At 57.7% G+C, this 27,823-nt stretch overlaps 1 protein-coding gene across 1 annotated transcript in view; it reads right to left on the reverse strand.

The window, feature by feature from the left end:
- Positions 1-451: 451 nt before the first annotated feature.
- Positions 452-27,823, reverse strand: part of GTPBP6 (GTP binding protein 6 (putative)) — a 100,982-nt gene continuing 73,610 nt past the window's right edge. Inside the window, exons 15-17 of the mRNA XM_082608986.1 lie at positions 3,106-3,254; positions 2,613-2,765; positions 452-2,078 (exon numbers count right to left, since the gene is read on the reverse strand). Of these exons, the coding sequence (XP_082465112.1) occupies positions 1,955-2,078; positions 2,613-2,765; positions 3,106-3,254 (426 nt within the window). The 3' untranslated portion in view covers positions 452-1,954. The remainder of the gene's footprint in view (positions 2,079-2,612; positions 2,766-3,105; positions 3,255-27,823) is intronic.

Below are 27,823 nucleotides of genomic sequence, written 5' to 3' on the forward strand. Positions count from 1 at the left end.
GGAGAGGAGACTCTGCTCCCAGGGGCCACCCTGCAGCCCCTCCTCCTGCACCCCGTGCCAGAGGACCGGATGGGGCTGTGGGACCTGGTCCCGCTCCTCACTCGGCCTGCGGCGTCCCTGGAGCCAGCTCCTCTCGGGAGGATCAGGGAGGCTGTCCTGCACACGCAGGCTCAGGGGCTCGCATCCTGACTGTCCTGTGCCCCAAAGTTCCCGGGGTCCCATGCAGACCCTGTACACACTGCCACAGGCGCCCAGATGGCGGCTGCAAGCACACAGATTAATTGTCCCCGTCCTACAGGCAGTAGTCGCACGTGGTCCCCCCAGGCAGACGCCCAGGACGGGCAGGTCTCATTCTTCTGGACGCTTCAGGGAGGACTGTTTCGTCCCTTTCCCAGGTCTGGAGCCACCTGATTGCTGGGGTCGGGACCCCTCTCCGCACCTCACAGCAGCATCTCCGCAGAGGCAGTTTCCTGAGCCCAGACTCCAGTTCTCTCCTCACACCTGCCCCGACTCTCACTTCTGCCTCCTGCTCACGGGGACCCACGGGGAGGGGGCTTGGTGGGTTCACCTGGGTGCCTCGGGGGCGGGGGGGGTGTCTCTGGAATTAGGACGTGGACGTTGTAGGGGACACGATTCCGCCTGCCACACTGCCCCAGGCGGAAACCCCACAGGATGGCAGTTACAGAAGCAAGCGTGGAGGGCCTGGGAGCACCAAGGACTTAGCTGGAGGCCTGTAGAGCCGCGTGTGCACAACCGAGTCTCAGAAAACAAGGAAAGCTCACATGGACACCCTGCATCCACGCGCCTAGGAGAAGCGCAGACTTTTTTTTTTTTTAATATTTATTTTTGGCTGTGTTGGGTCTTCGTTTCTGTGCAAGGGCTTTCTCCAGCTGCGGCAAGCGGGGGCCACTCTTCATCGCGGTACACGGGCCTCTCACTGTCGCGGCCTCTCCCGTTGCGGGGCACAGGCTCCAGACGCGCAGGCTCAGCGGCCATGGCTCATGGGCCCAGCCACTCCGCAGCATGTGAGATCCTCCCGGATCGGGGCACGAACCCGTGTCCCCTGCATTGGCAGGCGGACTCTTAACCACTGAGCCACCAGGGAAGCCCCGCAGAGACTTTTTCCACCTGTGCTAAAAGCCTGGGACAACTCGGAAAACGCCCCTGTAACGCTGAATACAAAGGTAAAGAAAATAATCCTTTCCTGGCGCCCAAAGGGCAAGGGAACGCCCTTCTCATTCGCTTTCCCTTTAGAAAACCTGCAGCGTAGAGTGTCCCGTCTCCCTGAGATGTGCGTGACTCTCTTTAAGCAGAAGGTCCCCCGGCCTGTTTGCATCCCGGGAACGTCTGTCTGGGGGCCCTGGAGCCTCTCTGCAAAGTGAACATCGGGAAGGGGGTCCTGCCTCACCGTGGGGGAGTTTGGCCCCAGGATGTGATTCCCTGCTTATCGACAAGATGCCCAAAGTTGTATTTTTTCCTTTGGGTAAAGACAACTAACAGGCGTGTGATGGGTGGCCCGGGCCGCCTGGCCCTGTAAACGGGGAGATTCTTCCTACTTGCTGGGCTGTCGGGAGACATTTTAATTATACCCCTGACGCTACCGTGGGGAAGGGCGAGGACTGGCAGCCGTGAACGCGTGGACGCAGAGCGGACGGGGAAGCCGGACCTGCCTCCTTCACGGCCAGCGTTCGCAGGGCTTCTGCCGGGCTGCCGGCACGGAAGAATCGGAAAGGCTGGTTCACGAACACACGCAGAACTTTTACTGTCTCGCGGCTCAAGCGCCCTGGACGGGACGTCAGCTCCCAGCCCCACCGGCCCTCCCGCCAGGCTCACGGGGGTGTAGGGCCCGCGCAGCGAGGCCGCTTCTCTCTGAGGCGGGAACGCTGCAGCCCCCCAGACCCCCGTGAGCGCCCCCCTCAGTCCTCGGGGAGCACCCCCATCCTTCGGCGTCCTTTCACCCCGGAAACAACTTCCTGAACCTGCCGTAAGCTGAGTCGCTTATGATGACCTTGACGTCAGCCACCCCGGCCTCAGGCCTCACGTCCACCGCCTGCACCGTGGCCTCCTGATGCAGCCAGCTGGGAGGAAGACGCGTTTGGTGGGAACAGGCGGCCCCGACGGAGCCCCGAAGCCCCCAGCGAGGCGTCCTGCTTCTTGGCGGATGACATCGCCCACGGCCCCGGCGTCCGGGTAAGCGGCCGGGCACCTGCTCACCGCCTGAACAGCCAGACCGGTTGCGGGGGATGCGGCTGCCCCCGCGTTGCACCCAGGCCCCACCTGGCGCCGTCTTCCCCACCCCGCGCAGCGACTGGTACGACCTCCCCGCCCCCCCGCCCCGCGCAGCGACTGGTACGACCCCCTGCCCACCATGCCTCACGCAGCGACTGGTGCGACCCCTCCCGCTCCCCCCGCAGCGACTGGTGTGACCCCCCGCTCCCCCCGCAGCGACTGGTGCGACCCCCCCCGCTCCCCCCGCCCCGCGCAGCGACTGGTGCGACCCCCCCGCTCCCCCCGCAGCGACTGGTGCGACCCCCCCCCGCTCCCCCCGCCCCGCGCAGCGACTGGTGCAACCCCCCCGCCCCACCCCGCTGGGCCAGCCCAACCCGACGCACCTCAGCTGCGGCCCCGCCAGCCCCACTCGCAGCGTGAGGACCCGTCTGCCCGTGGCTCTCAGAACTGCTTCCTCCAGCCTGGCTTTCAGCTCCTCCAGCCCGAGCCCCAGGAGCGCAGACACGGCCACCGCGCCGGGTTCGGCGGGTCTGTACCTGTAGGGGCGGCCGCCCGCTCAGCGAGAGGGGCCGGAGGGGGGTCCCCGCCCGCAGGCCCAGCCGTGACGGGCTCGGATTGTGGCGGGCGAGGACGCGGCCCCGCCGGAAGGTAAGAGGAAGGACGTGCGTGGGGCTGGGGTGCGATCCGGGCGCGCGCGGGGGCGGGGTCCAAGCGCGCAGCCCACTCCGCGCGCCGCTGCTCGAGCGGCAGCAGGCGGGGCAGGCAGGGCACGCCTGGGAGCGCAGGGGGAGGCGGCCGCCCCGCAGGCGGGAGACCCGCGCACGCCCTGGTCGCCAGCGCGTGGGGTCCGGCGGTGGGAAGGCGGCAGGCGCTCACCCGGGCACCAGGTCCACCTTGTTGGGCACTTCCACCATGCAGTCCAGCAGCGGGCGCGGCAGCTGCAGGGCCCGCAGGGCCGACAGGACGCTGGCCTTCTGCAGCTCTGTCTCGGGGTGGCTCACGTCTCGCACGTGGACGATCAGATCCTGAGGACCAGAGGGGCCGGGCGGTCAGAGAGCTCAGGTCCCGCGGTGCCCAGACCCGCCTGGGAGAACCTGCCAGGCCCACGATGGGGGCTGCGCACCGCTCTCCGTGGGGGGAGGGTGCGGCTGCCCCACAGAGGCTTGTGCCCCAAGGGGGAGGGTGGGACCTGAGGCCACAGAGCCGCTCTGCCGTGCACGGAGCCCCCCAGTGCCCCTCGTTCCGGGCCAGGATGCCGCTCCAGGTGCACCCGGACTGAGGGGCCGCCTTGTGTCCCCGCCCCGCAGGTGCTGGCCCTACGCCTGCGTGCGGCCAGTTGCCCCCGTCACCAACCCCCCACCCGGCGGGGACTGTGCTCGAGGCTCCGGGCCGCTCCACTTTTCTGTGGAACCAAGCTCACGTTCTAAAAAGGCTTCCACCCCTTTCCACATGTTTTACCGGCAGATACCTTATGCAAAATTCAGAAGAGACAGAAAAGGAGAAATAGCAGCTGAGGGTAATTCTGCCACAGGAAGGATGTGCCCTTTATGATTTGGGGGGCTCGCTTCTGGGTTGTCTCTATCTCTCTTTTTTAATGAACTTAAATTATCTTTTAATCAGTGTTTCAGTTCAGAAGTTCTAGATTTTCAGAAACTTTTGAGGACGGTGCTGGCAGCTGCACATGGCCCTCAGGCTCAGCCGTTGTGACCTCGAAGGTGTTGGGGCATCTGTCACACGGAAGGCCCCGCAGCCCCTGTGCCCTGAGTAGATGCCAGGGAGCACTGGCTCCGGGGCCCAGTGCAGCCAAAGGGTGCAGAGAACCCCTTCTTCATTAGCATTGAATTTACAGCAATTACAATCGGACAGTCAAAGCACAGCTCGCTGACCGGCATGGATGTGGGGATACACTCATCGTGAAGTTTTCTATAAAGGGACCCTGGCCGATGTGATGGGGTAACCCTGCCGCGTGATGCTGTGATGAGGGGACCCTGCTCCTAGATGCTGTGATGAGGGGACCGTGCCTGATGATGCTGTGATGAGGGGACCCAGTCCCGTGATGCTGTGATGAGGGGACCCTGTCGCTTGATGTTGTATTGAGGCGACCGTGTCCCTTGATGCTGTGATGAGGGGACCCTGTCTGTCTGTTGCTGCTGTGATAACGGAACACTGTCCCTTGATGTTTTGATGAGGTGACGCTGTCTGTCCATGTGGTGATGAGGGGACCCTGCCCTTCTTGGTGCTGTAATGAGGGGACCCTGTCCGTGACGCTGTGATGAGGGGACCCTGTCCAGTGATGCTATGATGAATGGACATTGTCCCTTGGTGTGTTGATGAGGGAACCGTGCTCAGTGATGCTGTGATGAGGGGACCCTGTCTTGCGATGCTGTGATGGGGGCAACCTATTCCTTGATGTTGTCATGAGGGGACCCTGTCCCTTGACGTTTTGAAGAGGTGACCCTATCCCTTGATGCTGCGATGAGGAGACCCTGTCTTGTGATACAGTGATAAGGGGACCTGACCCGTGACGCTGTGATGAGGGGACCGAGTCCCTTGATGCTGTGCTGAGGGGACCCTGTCGCGTCATGGTGTGATGAGGGGACAATGTCCCTTCATGTGGTGATGAGGGGACCCTGCCCACTGACGGGGTGATGAGGGGGCCCTGTCCCGTGATGCTGTGAGGAGAGGATCGTGTCCCTTGATGCTGTGATGAGGGACCCTGTCTCTTGATGTTGTAATGAGGGGACCCCGTTCCATGATTCTGTGATGAGGGAACCCTGTACCGTGATGCTGTGATGAGGGGACACTGTCCCTTGATGTGGTCATGTGGAGACCCTACCCACTGATGCATTGATGAGGGGACCCTATCCCTTGATGTTGTCATGAGGAGACCCTGTCCCTTGACATTTTGATGAGGTGACCCTATCCCTTGATGCTGCGATGAGGAGACCCTGTCCCGTGATGCTGTGATGAGGGGACACTGTACCGTGATGCTGTGATGAGGGGACACTGTCCCTTGATGTGGTGATGTGCGGACCCTGTCCAGTGATGCTGTGATGAGGGGACCCTGTCCTGCGATGCTGTGATGAGGGGACCCTATCCCTTGATGTTGTCATGAGGTGACCCTGTCCCTTGACAGTTTGATGACGTGACCCTATCCCTTGATGCTGCGATGAGGAGACCCTGTCTCGTGATACTGTGATCAGGGGACCTGACCCGTGATGCTGTGATGAGGGGACCGTGTCCCTTGATGCTGTGGTGAGGGGACCCTGTCGCGTGATGGTGTGATGAGGGGACAATGTCCCTTCATGTGGTGATGAGGGGACCCTGCCCATTGACGTGATGATGAGGGGACCCTGTCCCGTGATGCTGTGAGGAGAGGATCCTGTCCCTTGATGCTGTGATAAGGGACGCTGTCTCTTGATGTTGTCATGAGGGGACCCTGTTCCATGATTCTGTGATGAGGGAACCCTGTACGGTGATGCTGTGATGAGGGAACACTGTCCTTTGATGTGCTGATGTGGGGACCCTGTCCAGTGATGCTGTGATGAGGGGACCCTGTCCCGTGATGCTGTGAAGAGGGGACCCTAGCCCTTGATGTTGTCATGAGGGGACCCTGTCCCTTGACAGTTTGATGAGGTGACCCTATCCCTTGATGCTGCGATGAGGAGACCCTGTCTCGTGATACTGTGATGAGGGGACCAGACCCGTGATGCTGTGATGAGGGGACCCTGTCTGTTGCTGCTGTGATGACGGGACCCTGTCCCTTGATGTTGTGTTGAAGGGCCCCTGTCCCTTGATTGGGTGATGAGGGCACCCTGCCCAGTGATGCTGTGATGAGCGGACCCTGCCCAATGATGCTGTGATGAGGGGACCCTTCACAGTGATGCTGAGAGGAACCTGTCCCTTGCTGTGGTGATGAGGGGACCCTGCCCCGTGACGCTGTCATGAGGGGACCCTCTCCCTTGATGGTGTGATGAGGGCATGCTTTTCTGTGATGCTCTGATGAGGGGACCCTGTCCCGTGATGCTGTGATGAGGGGACACTCTCCATTGGTGAGGTGATGAAGGGATCCTGCCCAGTGATTCTGGGATGAGGGAAACTGTCCCTTGATACTGTGATGCGGGGACGTTGTCCCGTGACGCTGTGATGAGGGGACCGAGTCCCTTGATGCTGTGGTGAGGGGACCCTGTCGCGTGATGAGGGGACAATGTCCCTTCATGTGGTGATGAGGGGACCCTGCCCACTGACGTGGTGATGAGGGGACCCTGTCCCGTGATTCTGTGAGGAGAGGATCCTGTCCCTTGATGCTGTGATGAGGGACCCTGTCCCTTGATGTTGTAATGAGGGGACCCTGTTCCATGATTCTGTGATGAGGGAACCCTGTACCGTGATGCTGTGATGAGGGGACACTGAACGTTGATGTGGTGATGTGGGGACCCTGCCCAGTGATGCTGTGATGAGGGGACCCTGTACCGTGATGCTGTGATGAGGGGACACTGTCCCTTGATGTGGTGATGTGGGGACCTTGTCCAGTGATGCTGTGATGAGGGGACCCTGTCCCGTGATGCTGCGATGTGGACACATTGTCCCATGATGCTGTGATGAGGGAAACCTGTCCCATGATGTTGAGTTGAGGGGACCGTGTGCCTTGATGCTATGATGAGGGGACACTAGGCCTTGATGTTGTCATGAGGGGACCCTGTCCCTTGACATTTTGATGAGGTGACCCTATCCCTTGATGCTGCGATGAGGAGACCCTGTCTCGTGATACTGTGAGGAGGGGACCTGGCCCCGTGATGCTGTGATGAGGGGATCGTGTCCCTTGGTGTCGTGATGAGGGGACCCTGCCCAGTGATGCTGTGATGAGGGGACCCTGTCCAATGATACTGTGATGAGAGGACCCTGTGCCTTGATTGTGTGATGAGGGGACCCTGTCCCGTGCTGCTTTTATGAGCGGACCTTGTCCAGTGATGCTGTGATGAGGGGACATTATCCCTTGGTGTGTTGATGAGGGCACCCTGCCCAGTGATGCTGTGATGAGGGGACCATGTACCGTGATGTTGTGATGAGGGGACCCTGTCCCTTGATGCTGTGATGAGGGGATGCTTTTCCGTGATCCTCTGATGAGGGGACCCTGTCCCGTGATGCTGTGATTAGGGGACACTCTCCATTGGTGTGGTGATGAGGGGATCCTGCCCAGTGATTCTGGGATGAGGGGACCCTGTCCCTTGATGCTGTGATGAGGGAAACCTGTCCCATGATGTTGAGTTGAGGGGACCGTGTCCCTTGATGCTGTGATGAGGGGACCCTAGGCCTTGACGTTGTCATGAGGGGACCCTGTCCCTTGACATTTTGATGAGGTGACCCTATCCCTTGATGCTGCGATGAGGAGACCCTGTCTCAGGATACTGTGATGAGGGGACCCTGACCCGTGATGCTGTGATGAGGGGACCGTGTCCCTTGATGCTGTGGTGAGCGGACCCTGTCGCGTGATGGAGTGATGAGGGGACAATGTCCCTTCATGTGGTGATGAGGGGACCCTGCCCACTGTCGTGGTGATGAGGGGACCGTGTCCCGTGATGCTGTGAGGAGAGGATCGTGTCCCTTGATGCTGTGATGAGGGACCCTGTCTCTTGATGTTGTAATGAGGGGACCCTGTTCCATGATTCTGTGATGAGGGAACCCTGTACCGTGATGCTGTGATGAGGGAACACTGTCCCTTGATGTGGTGATGTGGGGACCCTGCCCAGTGATGCTGTGATGAGGGAACCCTGTCCCGTGATGCTGCGATGTGGACACATTGTCCCATGATGCTGTGATGAGGGAAACCTGTCCCATGATGTTGAGTTAAGGGGACCGTGTGCCTTGATGCTATGATGAGGGGACCCTAGGCCTTGATGTTGTCATGAGGGGACCCTGTCCCTTGACATTTTGATGAGGTGACCCTATCCCTTGATGCTGCGATGAGGAGACCCTGTCTCGTGATACTGTGAGGAGGGGACCTGGCCCCGTGATGCTGTGATGAGGGGATCGTGTCCCTTGATGTCGTGATGAGTGGACCCTGCCCAGTGATGCTGTGATGAGGGGACCCTGTCCAATGATACTGTGATGAGAGGACCCTGTGCCTTGATTGTGTGATGAGGGGACCCTGTCCCGTGCTGCTTTTATGAGTGGACCTTGTCCAGTGATGCTGTGATGAGGGGACATTGTCCCTTGGTGTGTTGATGAGGGCACCCTGCCCAGTGATGCTGTGATGAGGGGACCATGTACGGTGATGTTGTGATGAGGGGACCCTGTCCCTTGATGCTATGAAGAGGGGATGCTTTTCCGTGATGCTCTGATGAGGGGACCCTGTCCCGTGATGCTGTGATTAGGGGACACTCTCCATTGGTGTGGTGATGAGGGGATCCTGCCCAGTGATTCTGGGATGAGGGGACCCTGTCCCTTGATGCTGTGATGAGGGAAACCTGTCCCATGATGTTGAGTTGAGGGGACCGTGTCCCTTGATGCTGTGATGAGGGGACCCTAGGCCTTGACGTTGTCATGAGGGGACCCTGTCCCTTAACATTTTGATGAGGTGACCCTATCCCTTGATGCTGCGATGAGGAGACCCTGTCTCAGGATACTGTGATGAGGGGACCCTGACCCGTGATGCTGTGATGAGGGGACCGTGTCCCTTGATGCTGTGGTGAGCGGACCCTGTCGCGTGATGGTGTGATGAGGGGACAATGTCCCTTCATGTGGTGATGAGGGGACCCTGCCCACAGTCGTGGTGATGAGGGGACCCTGTCCCGTGATGCTATGAGGAGAGGATAGTGTCCCTTGATGCTGTGATGAGGGACCCTGTCTCTTGATGTTGTAATGAGGGGACCCTGTTCCATGATTCTGTGATGAGGGAACCCTGTACCATGATGCTCTGATGAGGGGACACTGTCCGTTGATGTGGTGATGTGGGGACACTACCCAGTGATGCTGTGATGAGGGGACCCTATCCCTTGATGTTGTCATGAGGGGACCTTGTCCCTTGACATTTTGATGAGGTGACCCTATCCCTTGAGGCTGCGATGAGGAGACCCTGTCTCGTGATACTGTGATGAGGGGACCTGACCCGTGATGCTGTGATGAGGGGACCGTGTCCCTTGATGCTGTGGTGAGGGGACCCTGTCGCGTGATGGTGTGATGAGGGGACAATGTCCCTTCATGTGGTGATGAGGGGACCCTGCCCACTGACTTGGTGATGAGGGGACCCTGTCCCGTGATGCTGTGAGGAGAGGATCGTGTCCCTTGATGCTGTGAGGAGAGGATCGTGTCCCTTGATGCTGTGACGAGGGACCCTGTCTCTTGATGTTGTAATGAGGGGACCCTGTTCCATGATTCTGTGATGAGGGAACCCTGTACCGTGATGCTGTGATGAGGGGACACTGACCCTTGATGTGGTGATGTGGGGACCCTGTCCAGTGATGCTGTGATGAGGGGACCCTATCCCTTGATGTTGTCATGAGGGGACCTTGTCCCTTGACATTTTGATGAGGTGACCCTATCCCTTGATGCTGCGATGAGGAGATCCTGTCTCGTGATACTGTGATGAGGGGACCTGACCCGTGATGCTGTGATGAGGGGACCCTGTCGCGTGATGGTGTGATGAGGGGACAATGTCCCTTCATGTGGTGATGAGGGGACCCTGCCCACTGACGTGGTGATGAGGGGACCCTGTCCCGTGATGCTGTGAGGAGAGGATCGTGTCCCTTGATGCTGTGACGAGGGACCCTGTCTCTTGATGTTGTAATGAGGGGACCCTGTTCCATTATTCTGTGATGAGGCAACCCTGTACCGTGATGCTGTGATGAGGGGACACTGACCCTTGATGTGGTGATGTGGGGACCCTGCCCAGTGATGCTGTGATGAGGGGACCCTATCCCTTGATGTTGTCATGAGGGGACCCTGTCTCGTGATACTGTTATGAGGGGACCTGACCCATGATGCTGTGATGAGGGGACCCTGTCTCGTGATACTGTGATGAGGGGACCTGGCCCCGTGATGCTGTGATGAGGGGATCGTGTCCCTTGATGTCGTGATGAGGGGACCCTGCCCAGTGATGCTGTGATGAGGGGACCCTGTCCCATGATACTGTGATGAGAGGACCCTGTGCCTTGATTCTGTGATGAGGGGAACCTGTCCCGTGCTGCTTTTATGAGTGGACCTTTTCCAGTGATGCTGTGATGAGGGGACATTGTCCCTTGGTGTGTTGATGAGGGCACCCTGCCCAGTGATGCTGTGATGAGGGGACCCTATCCCTTGATGTTGTCATGAGGGGACCCTGTCTCGTGATACTGTGATGAGGGGACCCTGTCCCTTGATGCTGTGATGAGGGGATGCTTTTCCGTGATGCTCTGATGAGGGGACCGTGTCCCTTGATGCTGTGGTGAGGGGACCCTGTCGCGTGATGGTGTGATGAGGGGACAATGTCCCTTCATGTGGTGATGAGGGGACCCTGCCCACTGACGTGGTGATGAGGGGACCCTGTCCTGTGATGCTGTGAGGAGAGGATCGTGTCCCGTGATGCTGTGATGAGGGACCCTGTCTCTTGATGTTGTAATGAGGGGACCCAGTTCCATGATTCTGTGATGAGGGGACCCTGTCTGTTGCTACTGTGATGATGGGACCCTGTCCCTTGATGTTGTGTTGAGGGGCCCCTGTCCCTTGATTGGGTGATGAGGGGACCCTGCCCAGTGATGCTGTGATGAGCAGACCCTGCCCAATGATGCTGTGATGAGGGGACCCTTCCCAGTGATGCTGAGAGGAACCTGTTCCTTGCTGTGGTGATGAGGGGACCCTGTCCTGAGATGCTGTGATGAGGGGACCCTCTCCCTTGATGCTGTCATGAGGGGACCCTGTCCCTTGACATTTTGATGAGGTGACCCTATCCCTTGATGCTGCGATGAGGAGACCCTGTCTCGTGATACTATGATGTGGGGACCTGACCCGTGATGCCGTGATGAGGGGACCGTGTCCCTTGATGCTGTGGTGAGGGGACCCTGTCGCGTGATGGTGTGATGAGGGGACAATATCCCTTCATGTGGTGATGAGGGGACCCTGCCCACTGACGTGGTGATGAGGGGACCCTGTCCCGTGATGCTGTGAGGAGAGGATCGTGTCCCTTGATGCTGTGATGAGGGACCCTGTCTCTTGATGTTGTAATGAGGGGACCCTGTTCCATGATTCCGTGATGAGGGAACCCTGTACTGTGATGCTGGGATGAGGGGACACTGACCCTTGATGTGGTGATGTGGGGACCCTGCCCAGTGATGCTGTGATGAGGGGACCCTGTCCCGTGATGCTCTGATGTGGACACATTGTCCCGTGATGCTGTGATGAGAGAACCCTGTCCCATGATGTTGAGTTGAGGGGACCGTGTCCCTTGATGATGTGATGAGGGGACACTTGGCCTTGATGTTGTCATGAGGGGACCCTGTCCCTTGACATTTTGATGAGGTGACCCTATCCGTTGATGCTGCGATGAGGAGACCCTGTCTCGTAATACTGTGATGAGGGGAACTGAACCGTGATGCTGTGATGAGGGGACCGTGTCCCTTGATGCTGTGGTGAGGGGACCCTGTCGCGTGATGGTGTGATGAGGGGACAATGTCCCTTCATGTGGTGATGAGGGGACCCTGCCCACTGAAGTGGTGATGAGGGGACCCTCTCCTGTGATGCTGTGAGGAGAGGATCGTGTCCCTTGATGCTGTGACGAGGGACCCTGTCTCTTGATGTTGTAATGAGGGGACCCTGTTCCATGATTCTGTGATGAGGGAACCCTGTACCGTGATGCTGTGATGAGGGAACACTGTCCCTTGATGTGCTGATGTGGGGACCCTGTCCAGTGATGCTGTGATGAGAGGACCCTGTCCTGCGATGCTCTGATGAGGGGACCCTAGCCCTTGATGCTGCGATGAGGAGACCCTGTCTCGTGATACTGTGATGAGGGGACCAGACCCGTGATGCTGTGATGAGGGGACCCTGTCTGTTGCTACTGTGATGACGGGACCCTGTCCCTTGATGTTGTGTTGAGGGGGCCCTGTCCCTTGATTGGGTGATGAGGGGACCCTGCCTGGTGATGCTGTGATGAGCGGACCCTGCCCAATGATGCTGTGATGAGGGGACCCTTCCCAGTGATGCTGAGAGGAACCTGTCCCTTGCTGTGGTGATGAGGGGACCCTGCCCCGTGACGCTGTCATGAGGGGACCCTCTCCCTTGATGGTGTGATGAGGGCATGCTTTTCTGTGATGCTCTGATGAGGGGACCCTGTCCCGTGATGCTGTGATGAGGGGACACTCTCCATTGGTGAGGTGATGAGGGGATCCTGCCCAGTGATTCTGGGATGAGGGAAACTGTCCCTTGATACTGTGATGCGGGGACGTTGTCCCGTGACGCTGTGATGAGGGGACCGAGTCCCTTGATGCTGTGGTGAGGGGACCCTGTCGCGTGATGGTGTGATGAGGGGACAATGTCCCTTCATGTGGTGATGAGGGGACCCTGCCCACTGACGTGGTGATGAGGGGACCCTGTCCCGTGATGCTGTGAGGAGAGGATCCTGTCCCTTGACGCTGTGATGAGGGACCCTGTCCCTTGATGTTATAATGAGGGGACCCTGTTCCATGATTCTGTGATGAGGGAACCCTGTACCGTGATGCTGTGATGAGGGCACCCTGCCCAATGAGGCTGTGATGAGGGGACCATGTACCGTGATGCTGTGATGAGGGGACACTGACCCTTAATGTGGTGATGTGGGGACCCTGTCCAGTGATGCTGTGATGAGGGGACCCTATCCGTTGATGTTGTAATCAGGGAACCCTGTCCCTTGACAGTTTGATGAGGTGACCCTATCCCTTGATGCTGCGATGAGGAGACCCTGTCTCGTGATACTGTGATGAGGGGACCTGACCCGTGATGCTGTGATGAGGGGACCGTGTCCCTTGATGCTGTGGTGAGGGGACCCTGTCGCGTGATGGTGTGATGAGGGGACAATGTCCCTTCATGTGGTGATGAGGGGACCCTGCCCATTGACGTGATGATGAGGGGACCCTGTCCCGTGACGCTGTGAGGAGACGATCCTGTCCCTTGATGCTGTGATGAGGGACCCTGTCTCTTGATGTTGTAATGAGGGGACCCTGTTCCATGATTCTGTGATGAGGGAACCCTGTACCGTGATGCTGTGATGAGGGGACACTGTCCCTTGATGTGGTGATGTGGGGACCCTGCCCAGTGATGCTGTGATGAGGTGACCCTTTCCTGTGATGCTGCGATGTGGACACATTGTCCCGTGATGCTGTGATGAGGGAAACCTGTCCCATGATTTAGAGTTGAGGGGACCGTGTTCCTTGATGCTGTGATGAGGGGACCCTAGGCCTTGATGTTGTCATGAGGGGACCCTGTCCCTTGACATTTTGATGAGGTGACCCTATCCCTTGATGATGCGATGAGGAGACCCTGTCCCGTGATGCTGTGATGAGGGGACCTGAGCCGTGATGCTGTGATGAGGGGACCGTGTCCCTTGATGCTGTGGGGAGGGGACCCTGTCGCGTGATGGTGTGATGAGGGGACAATGTCCCTTGATGTGGTGATGAGGGGACCCTGTCCCATGATACTGTGATGAGAGGACCCTGTGCCTTGATTCTGTGATGAGGGGAACCTGTCCCGTGCTGCTTTTATGAGCGGACCTTGTCCAGTGATGCTGTGAGGAGGGGACACTGTCCCTTGGTGTGTTGATGAGGGCACCCTGCCCAGTGATGCTGTGATGAGGGGACCCTGTCCCTTGATGCTGTGATGAGGGCATGCTTTTCTGTGATGCTCTGATGAGGGGACCCTGTCCCGTGATGCTGTGATTAGGGGACACTCTCCATTGGTGTAGTGATGAGGGGATCCTGCCCAGTGATTCTGGGATGAGGGGACCCTGTCCCTTGATGCTGTGATGCGGGGAGGTTGTCCCGTGACGCTGTGATGAGGGGACCGAGTCCCTTGATGCTGTGGTGAGGGGACCCTGTCGCGTGATGGTGTGATGAGGGGACAATGTTCCTTCATGTGGTGATGAGGGGACCCTGCCCACTGACGTGGTGATGAGGGGACCCTGTCCTGTGATGCTGTGAGGAGAGGATCGTGTCCCTTGATGCTGTGATGAGGGACCCTGTCTCTTGATGTTGTAATGAGGGGACCCTGTTCCATGATTCCGTGATGAGGGAACCCTGTACCGTGATGCTGTGATGAGGGGACACTGACCCTTGATGTGGTGATGTGGGGACCCTGCCCAGTGATGCTGTGATGAGGGGACCCTGTCCCGTGATGCTGTGATGTGGACACATTGTCCCGTGATGCTGTGATGAGGGAACCCTGTCCCATGATGTTGAGTTGAGGGGACCGTGTCCCTTGATGATGTGATGAGGGGACCCTAGACATTGATGTTGTCATGAGAGGACCCTGTCCCTTGACGTTTTGATGAGGTGACCCTATCCCTTGATGCTGCGATGAGGAGACCCTGTCTCGTGATACTGTGATGCGGGGACCTGACCCGTGATGCCGTGATGAGGGGACCGTGTCCCTTGATGCTGTGGTGAGGGGACCCTGTCGCGTGATGCTGTGATGAGGGGACAATGTCCCTTCATGTGGTGATGAGGGGACCCTGCCCACTGACGTGGTGATGAGGGGACCCTGTCCTGTGATGCTGTGAGGAGAGGATCGTGTGCCTTGATGCTGTGACGAGGGACCCTGTCTCTTGATGTTGTAATGAGGGGACCCAGTTCCATGATTCTGTGATGAGGGAACCCTGTACCGTGATGCTGTGATGAGAGAACACTGTCCCTTGATGTGCTGATGTGGGGACCCTGTCCAGTGATGCGGTGATGAGGGGACCCTGTCCTGCGATGCTGTGATGAGGGGACCCTAGCCCTTGATGTTGTCATCAGGGGACCCTGTCCCTTGACAGTTTGATGAGGTGACCCTATCCCTTGATGCTGCGATGAGGAGACCCCGTCTCGTGATACTGTGATGCGGGGACCTGACCCGTGATGCTGTGATGAGGGGACCGTGTCCCTTGATGCTGTGGTGAGGGGACGCTGTCGCGTGATGGTGTGATGAGGGGACAATGTCCCTTCATGTGGTGATGAGGGGACCCTGCCCACTGACGTGGTGATGAGGGGACCCTGTCCTGTGATGCTGTGATGAGGGACCCTGTCTCTTGATGTTGTAATGAGGGGACCCAGTTCCATGATTCTGTGATGAGGGAACCCTGTACCGTGATGCTGTGATGAGGGAACACTGTCCCTTGATGTGCTGATGTGGGGACCCTGTCCAGTGATGCTGTGATGAGGGGACCCTGTCCTGCGATGCTGTGATGAGGGGACCCTGGCCCTTGATGTTGTCATGAGGGGACCCTGTCCCTTGACAGTTTGATGAGGTGACCCTATCCCTTGATGCTGCGATGAGGAGACCCTACCTCGTGATACTCTGATGAGGGGACCAGACCCGTGATGCTGTGATGAGGGGACCCTGTCTGTTGCTGCTGTGATGACGGGACCCTGTCCCTTGATGTTGTATTGAGGGGCCCCTGTCCCTTGATTGGGTGATGAGGGGACCCTGCCCAGTGATGCTGTGATGAGCAGACCCTGCCCAATGATGCTGTGATGAGGGGACGCTTCCCAGTGATGCTGAGAGGAAACTGTTCCTTGCTGTGGTGATGAGGGGACCGTGTCCTGCGATGCTGTGATGAGGGGACCCTATGCCTTGATGTTGTCATGAGGGGACCCTGTCCCTTGACATTTTGATGAGGTGACCCTATCCCTTGATGCTGCGATGAGGAGACCCTGTCTCGTGATACTGTGATGCGGGGACCTGACCCGTGATGCTGTGATGAGGGGACCGTGTCCCTTGATGCTGTGGGGAGGGGACCCTGTCGCGTGATGGTGTGATGAGGGGACAATGTCCCTTCATGTGGTGATGAGGGGACCCTGTCCCATGATACTGTGATGAGAGGACCCTGTGCCTTGATTCTGTGATGAGGGGAACCTGTCCCGTGCTGCTTTTATGAGCGGACCTTTTCCAGTGATGCTGTTAGGAGGGGACACTGTCCCTTGGTGTGTTGATGAGGGCACCCTGCCCAGTGATGCTGTGATGAGGGGACCCTATCCCTTGATGTTGTCATGAGGGGACCCTGTCCCTTGATAGTTTGATGAGGTGACCCTATCCCTTGATGCTGCGATGAGGAGACCCTGTCTCGTGATACTGTGATGAGGGGACCAGACCCGTGATGCTGTGATGAGGGGACCCTTCCCAGTGATGCTGAGAGGAACCTGTCCCTTGCTGTGGTGATGAGGGGACCCTGCCCCGTGACGCTGTCACGAGGGGACCCTCTCCCTTGATGGTGTGATGAGGGCATGCTTTTCTGTGATGCTCTGATGAGGGGACCCTGTGCCGTGATGCTGTGATGAGGGGACACTCTCCATTGGTGAGGTGATGAGGGGATCCTGCCCAGTGATTCTGGGATGAGGGAAACTGTCCCTTGATACTGTGATGCGGGGACGTTGTCCTGTGACGCTGTGATGAGGGGACCGAGTCCCTTGATGCTGTGGTGAGGGGACCCTGTCGCGTGATGGTGTGATGAGGGGACAATGTCCCTTCATGTGGTGATGAGGGGACCCTGCCCACTGACATGGTGATGAGGGGACCCTGTCCCGTGATGCTGTGAGGAGAGGATCGTGTCCCTTGATGCTGTGATGAGGGACCCTGTCTCTTGATGTTGTAATGAGGGGACCCTGTTCCGTAATTCTGTGATGAGGGAACCCTGTACCGTGATGCTGTGATGAGGGGACACTGAACGTTGATGTGGTGATGTGGGGACCCTGCCCAGTGATGCTGTGATGAGGGCACCCTGCCCAGTGATGCTGTGATGAGGGGACCATGTATCGTGATGCTGTGATGAGGGGACACTGACCCTTGATGTGGTGATGTGGGGACCCTGTCCAGTGATGCTGTGATGAGGGGACCCTATCCCTTGATGTTGTAATCAGGGAACCCTGTCCCTTGACAGTTTGATGAGGTGACCCTATCCCTTGATGCTGCGATGAGGAGACCCTGTCCCGTGATGCTGTGATGAGGGGACCTGACCCGTGATGCTGTGATGAGGGGACTGTGTCCCTTGATGCTGTGGTGAGGGGACCCTGTCGCGTGATGGTGTGATGAGGGGACAATGTCCCTTGATGTGGTGATGTGGGGACCCTGCCCAGTGATGCTGTGATGAGGGGACCCTGTCCCGTGATGCTGTGATGTGGACACATTGTCCCGTGATGATGTGATGAGGGAACCCTGTCCCATGATGTTGAGTTGAGGGGACCGTGTCCCTTGATGCTGTGATGACGGGACCCTAGGCCTTGATGTTGTCATGAGGGGACCCTGTCCCTTGACATTTTGATGAGGTGACCCTATCCCTTGATGCTGCGATGAGGAGACCCTGTCTCGTGATACTGTGATGAGGGGACCTGACCCGTGATACTGTGATGAGGGGACCGTGTCCCTTGATGCTGCGCTGAGGGGACCCTGTCGCGTGATGGTGTGATGAGGGGACAATGTCCCTTCATGTGGTGATGAGGGGACCCTGCCCACTGACGTGGTGATGAGGGGACCCTGTCCTGTGATGCTGTGATGAGGGACCCTGTCTCTTGATGTTGTAATGAGGGGACCCAGTTCCATGATTCTGTGATGAGGGAACCCTGTACCGTGATGCTGTGATGAGGGAACACTGTCCCTTGATGTGCTGATGTGGGAACCCTGTCCAGTGATGCTGTGATGAGGGGACCCTGTCCTGCGATGCTGTGATGAGGGGACCCTAGCCCTTGATGTTGTCATGAGGGGACCCTGTCCCTTGACAGTTTGATGAGGTGACCCTATCCCTTGATGCTGCGATTAGGAGACCCTGTCTCGTGATACTGTGATGAGGGGACCAGACCCGTGATGCTGTGATGAGGGGACCCTGTCTGTTGCTGCTGTGATGACGGGACCCTGTCCCTTGATGTTGTGTTGAGGGGCCCCTGTCCCTTGATTGGGTGATGAGGGGACCCTGCCCAGTGATGCTGTGATAAGCAGACCCTGCCCAATGATGCTGTGATGAGGGGACCCTTCCCAGTGATGCTGAGAGGAACCTGTTCCTTGTTGTGGTGATGAGGGGACCCTGTACTGCGATGCTGTGATGAGGGGACGCTATCCCTTGATGTTGTCATGAGGGGACCCTGTCCCTTCACACTTTGATGAGGTGACCCTATCCCTTGATGCTGCGATGAGGAGACCCTGTCTCGTGATACTGTGATGTGGGGACCTGACCCGTGATGCTGTGACGAGGGGACCGTGTCCCTTGATGCTGTGGTGAGGGGACCCTGTCGCGTGATGGTGTGATGAGGGGACAATGTCCCTTCATGTGGTGATGAGGGGACCCTGCCCACTGACGTGGTGATGAGGGGACCCTGTCCCGTGATGCTGTGAGGAGAAGATCCTGTCCCTTGATGCTGTGATGAGGGACCCTGTCTCTTGATGTTGTAAAGAGGGGACCCTGTTCCATGATTCTGTGATGAAGGAACCCTGTACCGTGATGCTGTGATGAGGGGACACTGACCCTTGATGTGGTGATGTGGGGACCCTGCCCAGTGATGCTGTGATGAGGGGACCCTGTCCCGTGATGCTGTGATGTGGACACATTGTCCCGTGATGCTGTGATGAGGGAACCCTGTCCCATGATGTTGAGTTGAGGGGACCGTGTCCCTTGATGCTGTGATGAGGGGACCCTAGGCCTTGATGTTGTCATGAGGGGACCCTGTCCCTTGACATTTTGATGAGGTGACCCTATACCTTGATGCTGCGATGAGGAGACCCTGTCTCGTGATACTGTGATGAGGGGACCTGACACGTGATGCTGTCATGAGGGGACCGTGTCCCTTGAAGCTGTGGTGAGGGGACCCTGTCGCGTGATGGTGTGATGAGGGGACAATGTCCCTTCATGTGGTGATGAGGGGACCCTGCCCACTGACGTGGTGATGAGGGGACCCTGTCCTGTGATGCTGTGAGGAGAGGATCGTGTCCCTTGATGCTGTGATGAGGGACCCTGTCTCTTGATGTTGTAATGAGGGGACCCAGTTCCATGATTCTGTGATGAGGGAACCCTGTACCATGATGCTGTGATGAGGGAACACTGTCCCTTGATGTGCTGATGTGGGGACCCTGTCCAGTGATGCTGTGATGAGGGGACCCTGTCCTGCGATGCTGTGATGAGGGGACCCTAGCCCTTGATGTTGTCATGAGGGGACCCTGTCCCTTAACAGTTTGATGAGGTGACCCTATCCCTTGATGCTACGATTAGGAGACCCTGTCTCGTGATACTGTGATGAGGGGACCAGACCCGTGATGCTGTGATGAGGGGACCCTGTCTGTTGCTGCTGTGACGACGGGACCCTGTCCCTTGATGTTGTGTTGAGGGGCCCCTGTCCCTTGATTGGGTGATGAGGGGACCCTGCCCAGTGATGCTGTGATGAGCGGACCCTGCCCAATGATGCTGTGATGAGGGGACCCTTCCCAGTGATGCTGAGAGGGACCTGTCCCTTGCTGTGGTGATGAGGGGACCCTGCCCCGTGACGCTGTCATGAGGGGACCCTCTCCCTTGATGGTGTGATGAGGGCATGCTTTTCTGTGATGCTCTGATGAGGGGACCCTGTCCCGTGATGCTGTGATGAGGGGACACTCTCCATTGGTGAGGTGATGAGGGGATCCTGCCCAGTGATTCTGGGATGAGGGAAACTGTCCCTTGATACTGTGATGCGGGGACGTTGTCCCGTGACGCTGTGATGAGGGGACCGAGTCCCTTGATGCTGTGCTGAGGGGACCCTGTCGCGTGATGAGGGGACAATGTCCCTTCATGTGGTGATGAGGGGACCCTGCCCACTGACGTGGTGATGAGGGGACCCTGTCCCGTGATGCTGTGAGGAGAGGATCGTGTCCCTTGATGCTGTGATGAGGGACCCTGTCTCTTGATGTTGTAATGAGGGGACCCTGTTCCATGATTCCGTGATGAGGGAACCCTGTACCGTGATGCTGTGATGAGGGGACACTGACCCTTGATGTGGTGATGTGGGGACCCTGCCCAGTGATGCTGTGATGAGGGGACCCTGTCCCGTGATGCTGTGATGTGGACACATTGTCCCGTGATGCTGTGATGAGGGAACCCTGTCCCATGATGTTGAGTTGAGGGGACCGTGTCCCTTGATGATGTGATGAGGGGACCCTAGACATTGATGTTGTCATGAGAGGACCCTGTCCCTTGACGTTTTGATGAGGTGACCCTATCCCTTGATGCTGCGATGAGGAGACCCCGTCTCGTGATACTGTGACGCGGGGACCTGACCCGTGATGCCGTGATGAGGGGACCGTGTCCCTTGATGCTGTGGTGAGGGGACCCTGTCGCGTGATGCTGTGATGAGGGGACAATGTCCCTTCATGTGGTGATGAGGGGACCCTGCCCACTGACGTGGTGATGAGGGGACCCTGTCCTGTGATGCTGTGATGAGGGACCCTGTCTCTTGATGTTGTAATGAGGGGACCCAGTTCCATGATTCTGTGATGAGGGAACCCTGTACCGTGATGCTGTGATGAGGGAACACTGTCCCTTGATGTGCTGATGTGGGGACCCTGTCCAGTGATGCTGTGATGAGGGGACCCTGTCCTGCGATGCTGTGATGAGGGGACCCTGGCCCTTGATGTTGTCATGAGGGGACCCTGTCCCTTGACAGTTTGATGAGGTGACCCTATCCCTTGATGCTGCGATGAGGAGACCCTACCTCGTGATACTGTGATGAGGGGACCAGACCCGTGATGCTGTGATGAGGGGACCCTGTCTGTTGCTGCTGTGACGACGGGACCCTGTCCCTTGATGTTGTGTTGAGGGGCCCCTGTCCCTTGATTGGGTGATGAGGGGACCCTGCCCAGTGATGCTGTGATGAGCGGACCCTGCCCAATGATGCTGTGATGAGGGGACCCTTCCCAGTGATGCTGAGAGGGACCTGTCCCTTGCTGTGGTGATGAGGGGACCCTGCCCCGTGACGCTGTCATGAGGGGACCCTGTCCCTTGATGGTGTGATGAGGGCATGCTTTTCCGTGATGCTCTGATGAGGGGACCCTGTCCCGTGATGCTGTGATGAGGGGACACTCTCCATTGGTGAGGTGGTGAGGGGATCCTGCCCAGTGATTCTGGGATGAGGGAAACTGTCCCTTGATACTGTGATGAGGGGACGTTGTCCCGTGACGCTGTGATGAGGGGACCGAGTCCCTTGATGCTGTGGTGAGGGGACCCTGTCGCGTGATGGTGTGATGAGGGGACAATGTCCCTTCATGTGGTGATGAGGGGACCCTGCCCACTGACGTGGTGATGAGGAGACCCTGTCCCGTGATGCTGTGAGGAGAGGATCGTGTCCCTTGATGCTGTGATGAGGGACCCTGTCTCTTGATGTTGTAATGAGGGGACCCTGTTCCATGATTCCGTGATGAGGGAACCCTGTACCGTGATGCTGTGATGAGGGGACACTGTCCCTTGATGTGGTGATGTCGGGACCCTACCCAGTGATGCTTTGATGAGGGGACCCTATCCCTTGTTGTTGTCATGAGGGGACCCTGTCCCTTGACATTTTGATGAGGTGACCCTATCCCTTGATGATGCGATGAGGAGACCCTGTCCCGTGATGCTGTGATGAGGGGACCTGACCCGTGATGCTGTGATGAGGGGACCGTGTCCCTTGATGCTGTGGGGAGGGGACCCTGTCGCGTGATGGTGTGATGAGGGGACAATGTCCCTTGATGTGGTGATGAGGGGACCCTGTCCCATGATACTGTGATGAGAGGACCCTGTGCCTTGATTCTGTGATGAGGGGAACCTGTCCCGTGCTGCTTTTATGAGCGGACCTTGTCCAGTGATGCTGTGAGGAGGGGACACTGTCCCTTGGTGTGTTGATGAGGGCACCCTGCCCAGTGATGCTGTGATGAGGGGACCCTGTCCCTTGATGCTGTGATGAGGGCATGCTTTTCTGTGATGCTCTGATGAGGGGACCCTGTCCCGTGATGCTGTGATTAGGGGACACTCTCCATTGGTGTAGTGATGAGGGGATCCTGCCCAGTGATTCTGGGATGAGGGGACCCTGTCCCTTGATGCTGTGATGCGGGGAGGTTGTCCCGTGACGCTGTGATGAGGGGACCGAGTCCCTTGATGCTGTGGTGAGGGGACCCTGTCGCGTGATGGTGTGATGAGGGGACAATGTTCCTTCATGTGGTGATGAGGGGACCCTGCCCACTGACGTGGTGATGAGGGGACCCTGTCCTGTGATGCTGTGAGGAGAGGATCGTGTCCCTTGATGCTGTGATGAGGGACCCTGTCTCTTGATGTTGTAATGAGGGGACCCTGTTCCATGATTCCGTGATGAGGGAACCCTGTACCGTGATGCTGTGATGAGGGGACACTGACCCTTGATGTGGTGATGTGGGGACCCTGCCCAGTGATGCTGTGATGAGGGGACCCTGTCCCGTGATGCTGTGATGTGGACACATTGTCCCGTGATGCTGTGATGAGGGAACCCTGTCCCATGATGTTGAGTTGAGGGGACCGTGTCCCTTGATGATGTGATGAGGGGACCCTAGACATTGATGTTGTCATGAGAGGACCCTGTCCCTTGACGTTTTGATGAGGTGACCCTATCCCTTGATGCTGCGATGAGGAGACCCTGTCTCGTGATACTGTGATGCGGGGACCTGACCCGTGATGCCGTGATGAGGGGACCGTGTCCCTTGATGCTGTGGTGAGGGGACCCTGTCGCGTGATGCTGTGATGAGGGGACAATGTCCCTTCATGTGGTGATGAGGGGACCCTGCCCACTGACGTGGTGATGAGGGGACCCTGTCCTGTGATGCTGTGAGGAGAGGATCGTGTGCCTTGATGCTGTGACGAGGGACCCTGTCTCTTGATGTTGTAATGAGGGGACCCAGTTCCATGATTCTGTGATGAGGGAACCCTGTACCGTGATGCTGTGATGAGAGAACACTGTCCCTTGATGTGCTGATGTGGGGACCCTGTCCAGTGATGCGGTGATGAGGGGACCCTGTCCTGCGATGCTGTGATGAGGGGACCCTAGCCCTTGATGTTGTCATCAGGGGACCCTGTCCCTTGACAGTTTGATGAGGTGACCCTATCCCTTGATGCTGCGATGAGGAGACCCCGTCTCGTGATACTGTGATGCGGGGACCTGACCCGTGATGCTGTGATGAGGGGACCGTGTCCCTTGATGCTGTGGTGAGGGGACGCTGTCGCGTGATGGTGTGATGAGGGGACAATGTCCCTTCATGTGGTGATGAGGGGACCCTGCCCACTGACGTGGTGATGAGGGGACCCTGTCCTGTGATGCTGTGATGAGGGACCCTGTCTCTTGATGTTGTAATGAGGGGACCCAGTTCCATGATTCTGTGATGAGGGAACCCTGTACCGTGATGCTGTGATGAGGGAACACTGTCCCTTGATGTGCTGATGTGGGGACCCTGTCCAGTGATGCTGTGATGAGGGGACCCTGTCCTGCGATGCTGTGATGAGGGGACCCTGGCCCTTGATGTTGTCATGAGGGGACCCTGTCCCTTGACAGTTTGATGAGGTGACCCTATCCCTTGATGCTGCGATGAGGAGACCCTACCTCGTGATACTCTGATGAGGGGACCAGACCCGTGATGCTGTGATGAGGGGACCCTGTCTGTTGCTGCTGTGATGACGGGACCCTGTCCCTTGATGTTGTATTGAGGGGCCCCTGTCCCTTGATTGGGTGATGAGGGGACCCTGCCCAGTGATGCTGTGATGAGCAGACCCTGCCCAATGATGCTGTGATGAGGGGACGCTTCCCAGTGATGCTGAGAGGAAACTGTTCCTTGCTGTGGTGATGAGGGGACCGTGTCCTGCGATGCTGTGATGAGGGGACCCTATGCCTTGATGTTGTCATGAGGGGACCCTGTCCCTTGACATTTTGATGAGGTGACCCTATCCCTTGATGCTGCGATGAGGAGACCCTGTCTCGTGATACTGTGATGCGGGGACCTGACCCGTGATGCTGTGAAGAGGGGACCGTGTCCCTTGATGCTGTGGGGAGGGGACCCTGTCGCGTGATGGTGTGATGAGGGGACAATGTCCCTTCATGTGGTGATGAGGGGACCCTGTCCCATGATACTGTGATGAGAGGACCCTGTGCCTTGATTCTGTGATGAGGGGAACCTGTCCCGTGCTGCTTTTATGAGCGGACCTTTTCCAGTGATGCTGTTAGGAGGGGACACTGTCCCTTGGTGTGTTGATGAGGGCACCCTGCCCAGTGATGCTGTGATGAGGGGACCCTATCCCTTGATGTTGTCATGAGGGGACCCTGTCCCTTGATAGTTTGATGAGGTGACCCTATCCCTTGATGCTGCGATGAGGAGACCCTGTCTCGTGATACTGTGATGAGGGGACCAGACCCGTGATGCTGTGATGAGGGGACCCTTCCCAGTGATGCTGAGAGGAACCTGTCCCTTGCTGTGGTGATGAGGGGACCCTGCCCCGTGACGCTGTCACGAGGGGACCCTCTCCCTTGATGGTGTGATGAGGGCATGCTTTTCTGTGATGCTCTGATGAGGGGACCCTGTGCCGTGATGCTGTGATGAGGGGACACTCTCCATTGGTGAGGTGATGAGGGGATCCTGCCCAGTGATTCTGGGATGAGGGAAACTGTCCCTTGATACTGTGATGCGGGGACGTTGTCCTGTGACGCTGTGATGAGGGGACCGAGTCCCTTGATGCTGTGGTGAGGGGACCCTGTCGCGTGATGGTGTGATGAGGGGACAATGTCCCTTCATGTGGTGATGAGGGGACCCTGCCCACTGACATGGTGATGAGGGGACCCTGTCCCGTGATGCTGTGAGGAGAGGATCGTGTCCCTTGATGCTGTGATGAGGGACCCTGTCTCTTGATGTTGTAATGAGGGGACCCTGTTCCGTAATTCTGTGATGAGGGAACCCTGTACCGTGATGCTGTGATGAGGGGACACTGAACGTTGATGTGGTGATGTGGGGACCCTGCCCAGTGATGCTGTGATGAGGGCACCCTGCCCAGTGATGCTGTGATGAGGGGACCATGTATCGTGATGCTGTGATGAGGGGACACTGACCCTTGATGTGGTGATGTGGGGACCCTGTCCAGTGATGCTGTGATGAGGGGACCCTATCCCTTGATGTTGTAATCAGGGAACCCTGTCCCTTGACAGTTTGATGAGGTGACCCTATCCCTTGATGCTGCGATGAGGAGACCCTGTCCCGTGATGCTGTGATGAGGGGACCTGACCCGTGATGCTGTGATGAGGGGACTGTGTCCCTTGATGCTGTGGTGAGGGGACCCTGTCGCGTGATGGTGTGATGAGGGGACAATGTCCCTTGATGTGGTGATGTGGGGACCCTGCCCAGTGATGCTGTGATGAGGGGACCCTGTCCCGTGATGCTGTGATGTGGACACATTGTCCCGTGATGATGTGATGAGGGAACCCTGTCCCATGATGTTGAGTTGAGGGGACCGTGTCCCTTGATGCTGTGATGACGGGACCCTAGGCCTTGATGTTGTCATGAGGGGACCCTGTCCCTTGACATTTTGATGAGGTGACCCTATCCCTTGATGCTGCGATGAGGAGACCCTGTCTCGTGATACTGTGATGAGGGGACCTGACCCGTGATACTGTGATGAGGGGACCGTGTCCCTTGATGCTGCGCTGAGGGGACCCTGTCGCGTGATGGTGTGATGAGGGGACAATGTCCCTTCATGTGGTGATGAGGGGACCCTGCCCACTGACGTGGTGATGAGGGGACCCTGTCCTGTGATGCTGTGATGAGGGACCCTGTCTCTTGATGTTGTAATGAGGGGACCCAGTTCCATGATTCTGTGATGAGGGAACCCTGTACCGTGATGCTGTGATGAGGGAACACTGTCCCTTGATGTGCTGATGTGGGAACCCTGTCCAGTGATGCTGTGATGAGGGGACCCTGTCCTGCGATGCTGTGATGAGGGGACCCTAGCCCTTGATGTTGTCATGAGGGGACCCTGTCCCTTGACAGTTTGATGAGGTGACCCTATCCCTTGATGCTGCGATTAGGAGACCCTGTCTCGTGATACTGTGATGAGGGGACCAGACCCGTGATGCTGTGATGAGGGGACCCTGTCTGTTGCTGCTGTGATGACGGGACCCTGTCCCTTGATGTTGTGTTGAGGGGCCCCTGTCCCTTGATTGGGTGATGAGGGGACCCTGCCCAGTGATGCTGTGATAAGCAGACCCTGCCCAATGATGCTGTGATGAGGGGACCCTTCCCAGTGATGCTGAGAGGAACCTGTTCCTTGTTGTGGTGATGAGGGGACCCTGTACTGCGATGCTGTGATGAGGGGACGCTATCCCTTGATGTTGTCATGAGGGGACCCTGTCCCTTCACACTTTGATGAGGTGACCCTATCCCTTGATGCTGCGATGAGGAGACCCTGTCTCGTGATACTGTGATGTGGGGACCTGACCCGTGATGCTGTGACGAGGGGACCGTGTCCCTTGATGCTGTGGTGAGGGGACCCTGTCGCGTGATGGTGTGATGAGGGGACAATGTCCCTTCATGTGGTGATGAGGGGACCCTGCCCACTGACGTGGTGATGAGGGGACCCTGTCCCGTGATGCTGTGAGGAGAAGATCCTGTCCCTTGATGCTGTGATGAGGGACCCTGTCTCTTGATGTTGTAAAGAGGGGACCCTGTTCCATGATTCTGTGATGAAGGAACCCTGTACCGTGATGCTGTGATGAGGGGACACTGACCCTTGATGTGGTGATGTGGGGACCCTGCCCAGTGATGCTGTGATGAGGGGACCCTGTCCCGTGATGCTGTGATGTGGACACATTGTCCCGTGATGCTGTGATGAGGGAACCCTGTCCCATGATGTTGAGTTGAGGGGACCGTGTCCCTTGATGCTGTGATGAGGGGACCCTAGGCCTTGATGTTGTCATGAGGGGACCCTGTCCCTTGACATTTTGATGAGGTGACCCTATACCTTGATGCTGCGATGAGGAGACCCTGTCTCGTGATACTGTGATGAGGGGACCTGACACGTGATGCTGTCATGAGGGGACCGTGTCCCTTGAAGCTGTGGTGAGGGGACCCTGTCGCGTGATGGTGTGATGAGGGGACAATGTCCCTTCATGTGGTGATGAGGGGACCCTGCCCACTGACGTGGTGATGAGGGGACCCTGTCCTGTGATGCTGTGAGGAGAGGATCGTGTCCCTTGATGCTGTGATGAGGGACCCTGTCTCTTGATGTTGTAATGAGGGGACCCAGTTCCATGATTCTGTGATGAGGGAACCCTGTACCATGATGCTGTGATGAGGGAACACTGTCCCTTGATGTGCTGATGTGGGGACCCTGTCCAGTGATGCTGTGATGAGGGGACCCTGTCCTGCGATGCTGTGATGAGGGGACCCTAGCCCTTGATGTTGTCAT

This window comes from Mesoplodon mirus, assembly GCF_964341445.2.
Source record: "Mesoplodon mirus genome assembly, chromosome: X".
NCBI lineage: Eukaryota > Metazoa > Chordata > Mammalia > Artiodactyla > Ziphiidae > Mesoplodon > Mesoplodon mirus.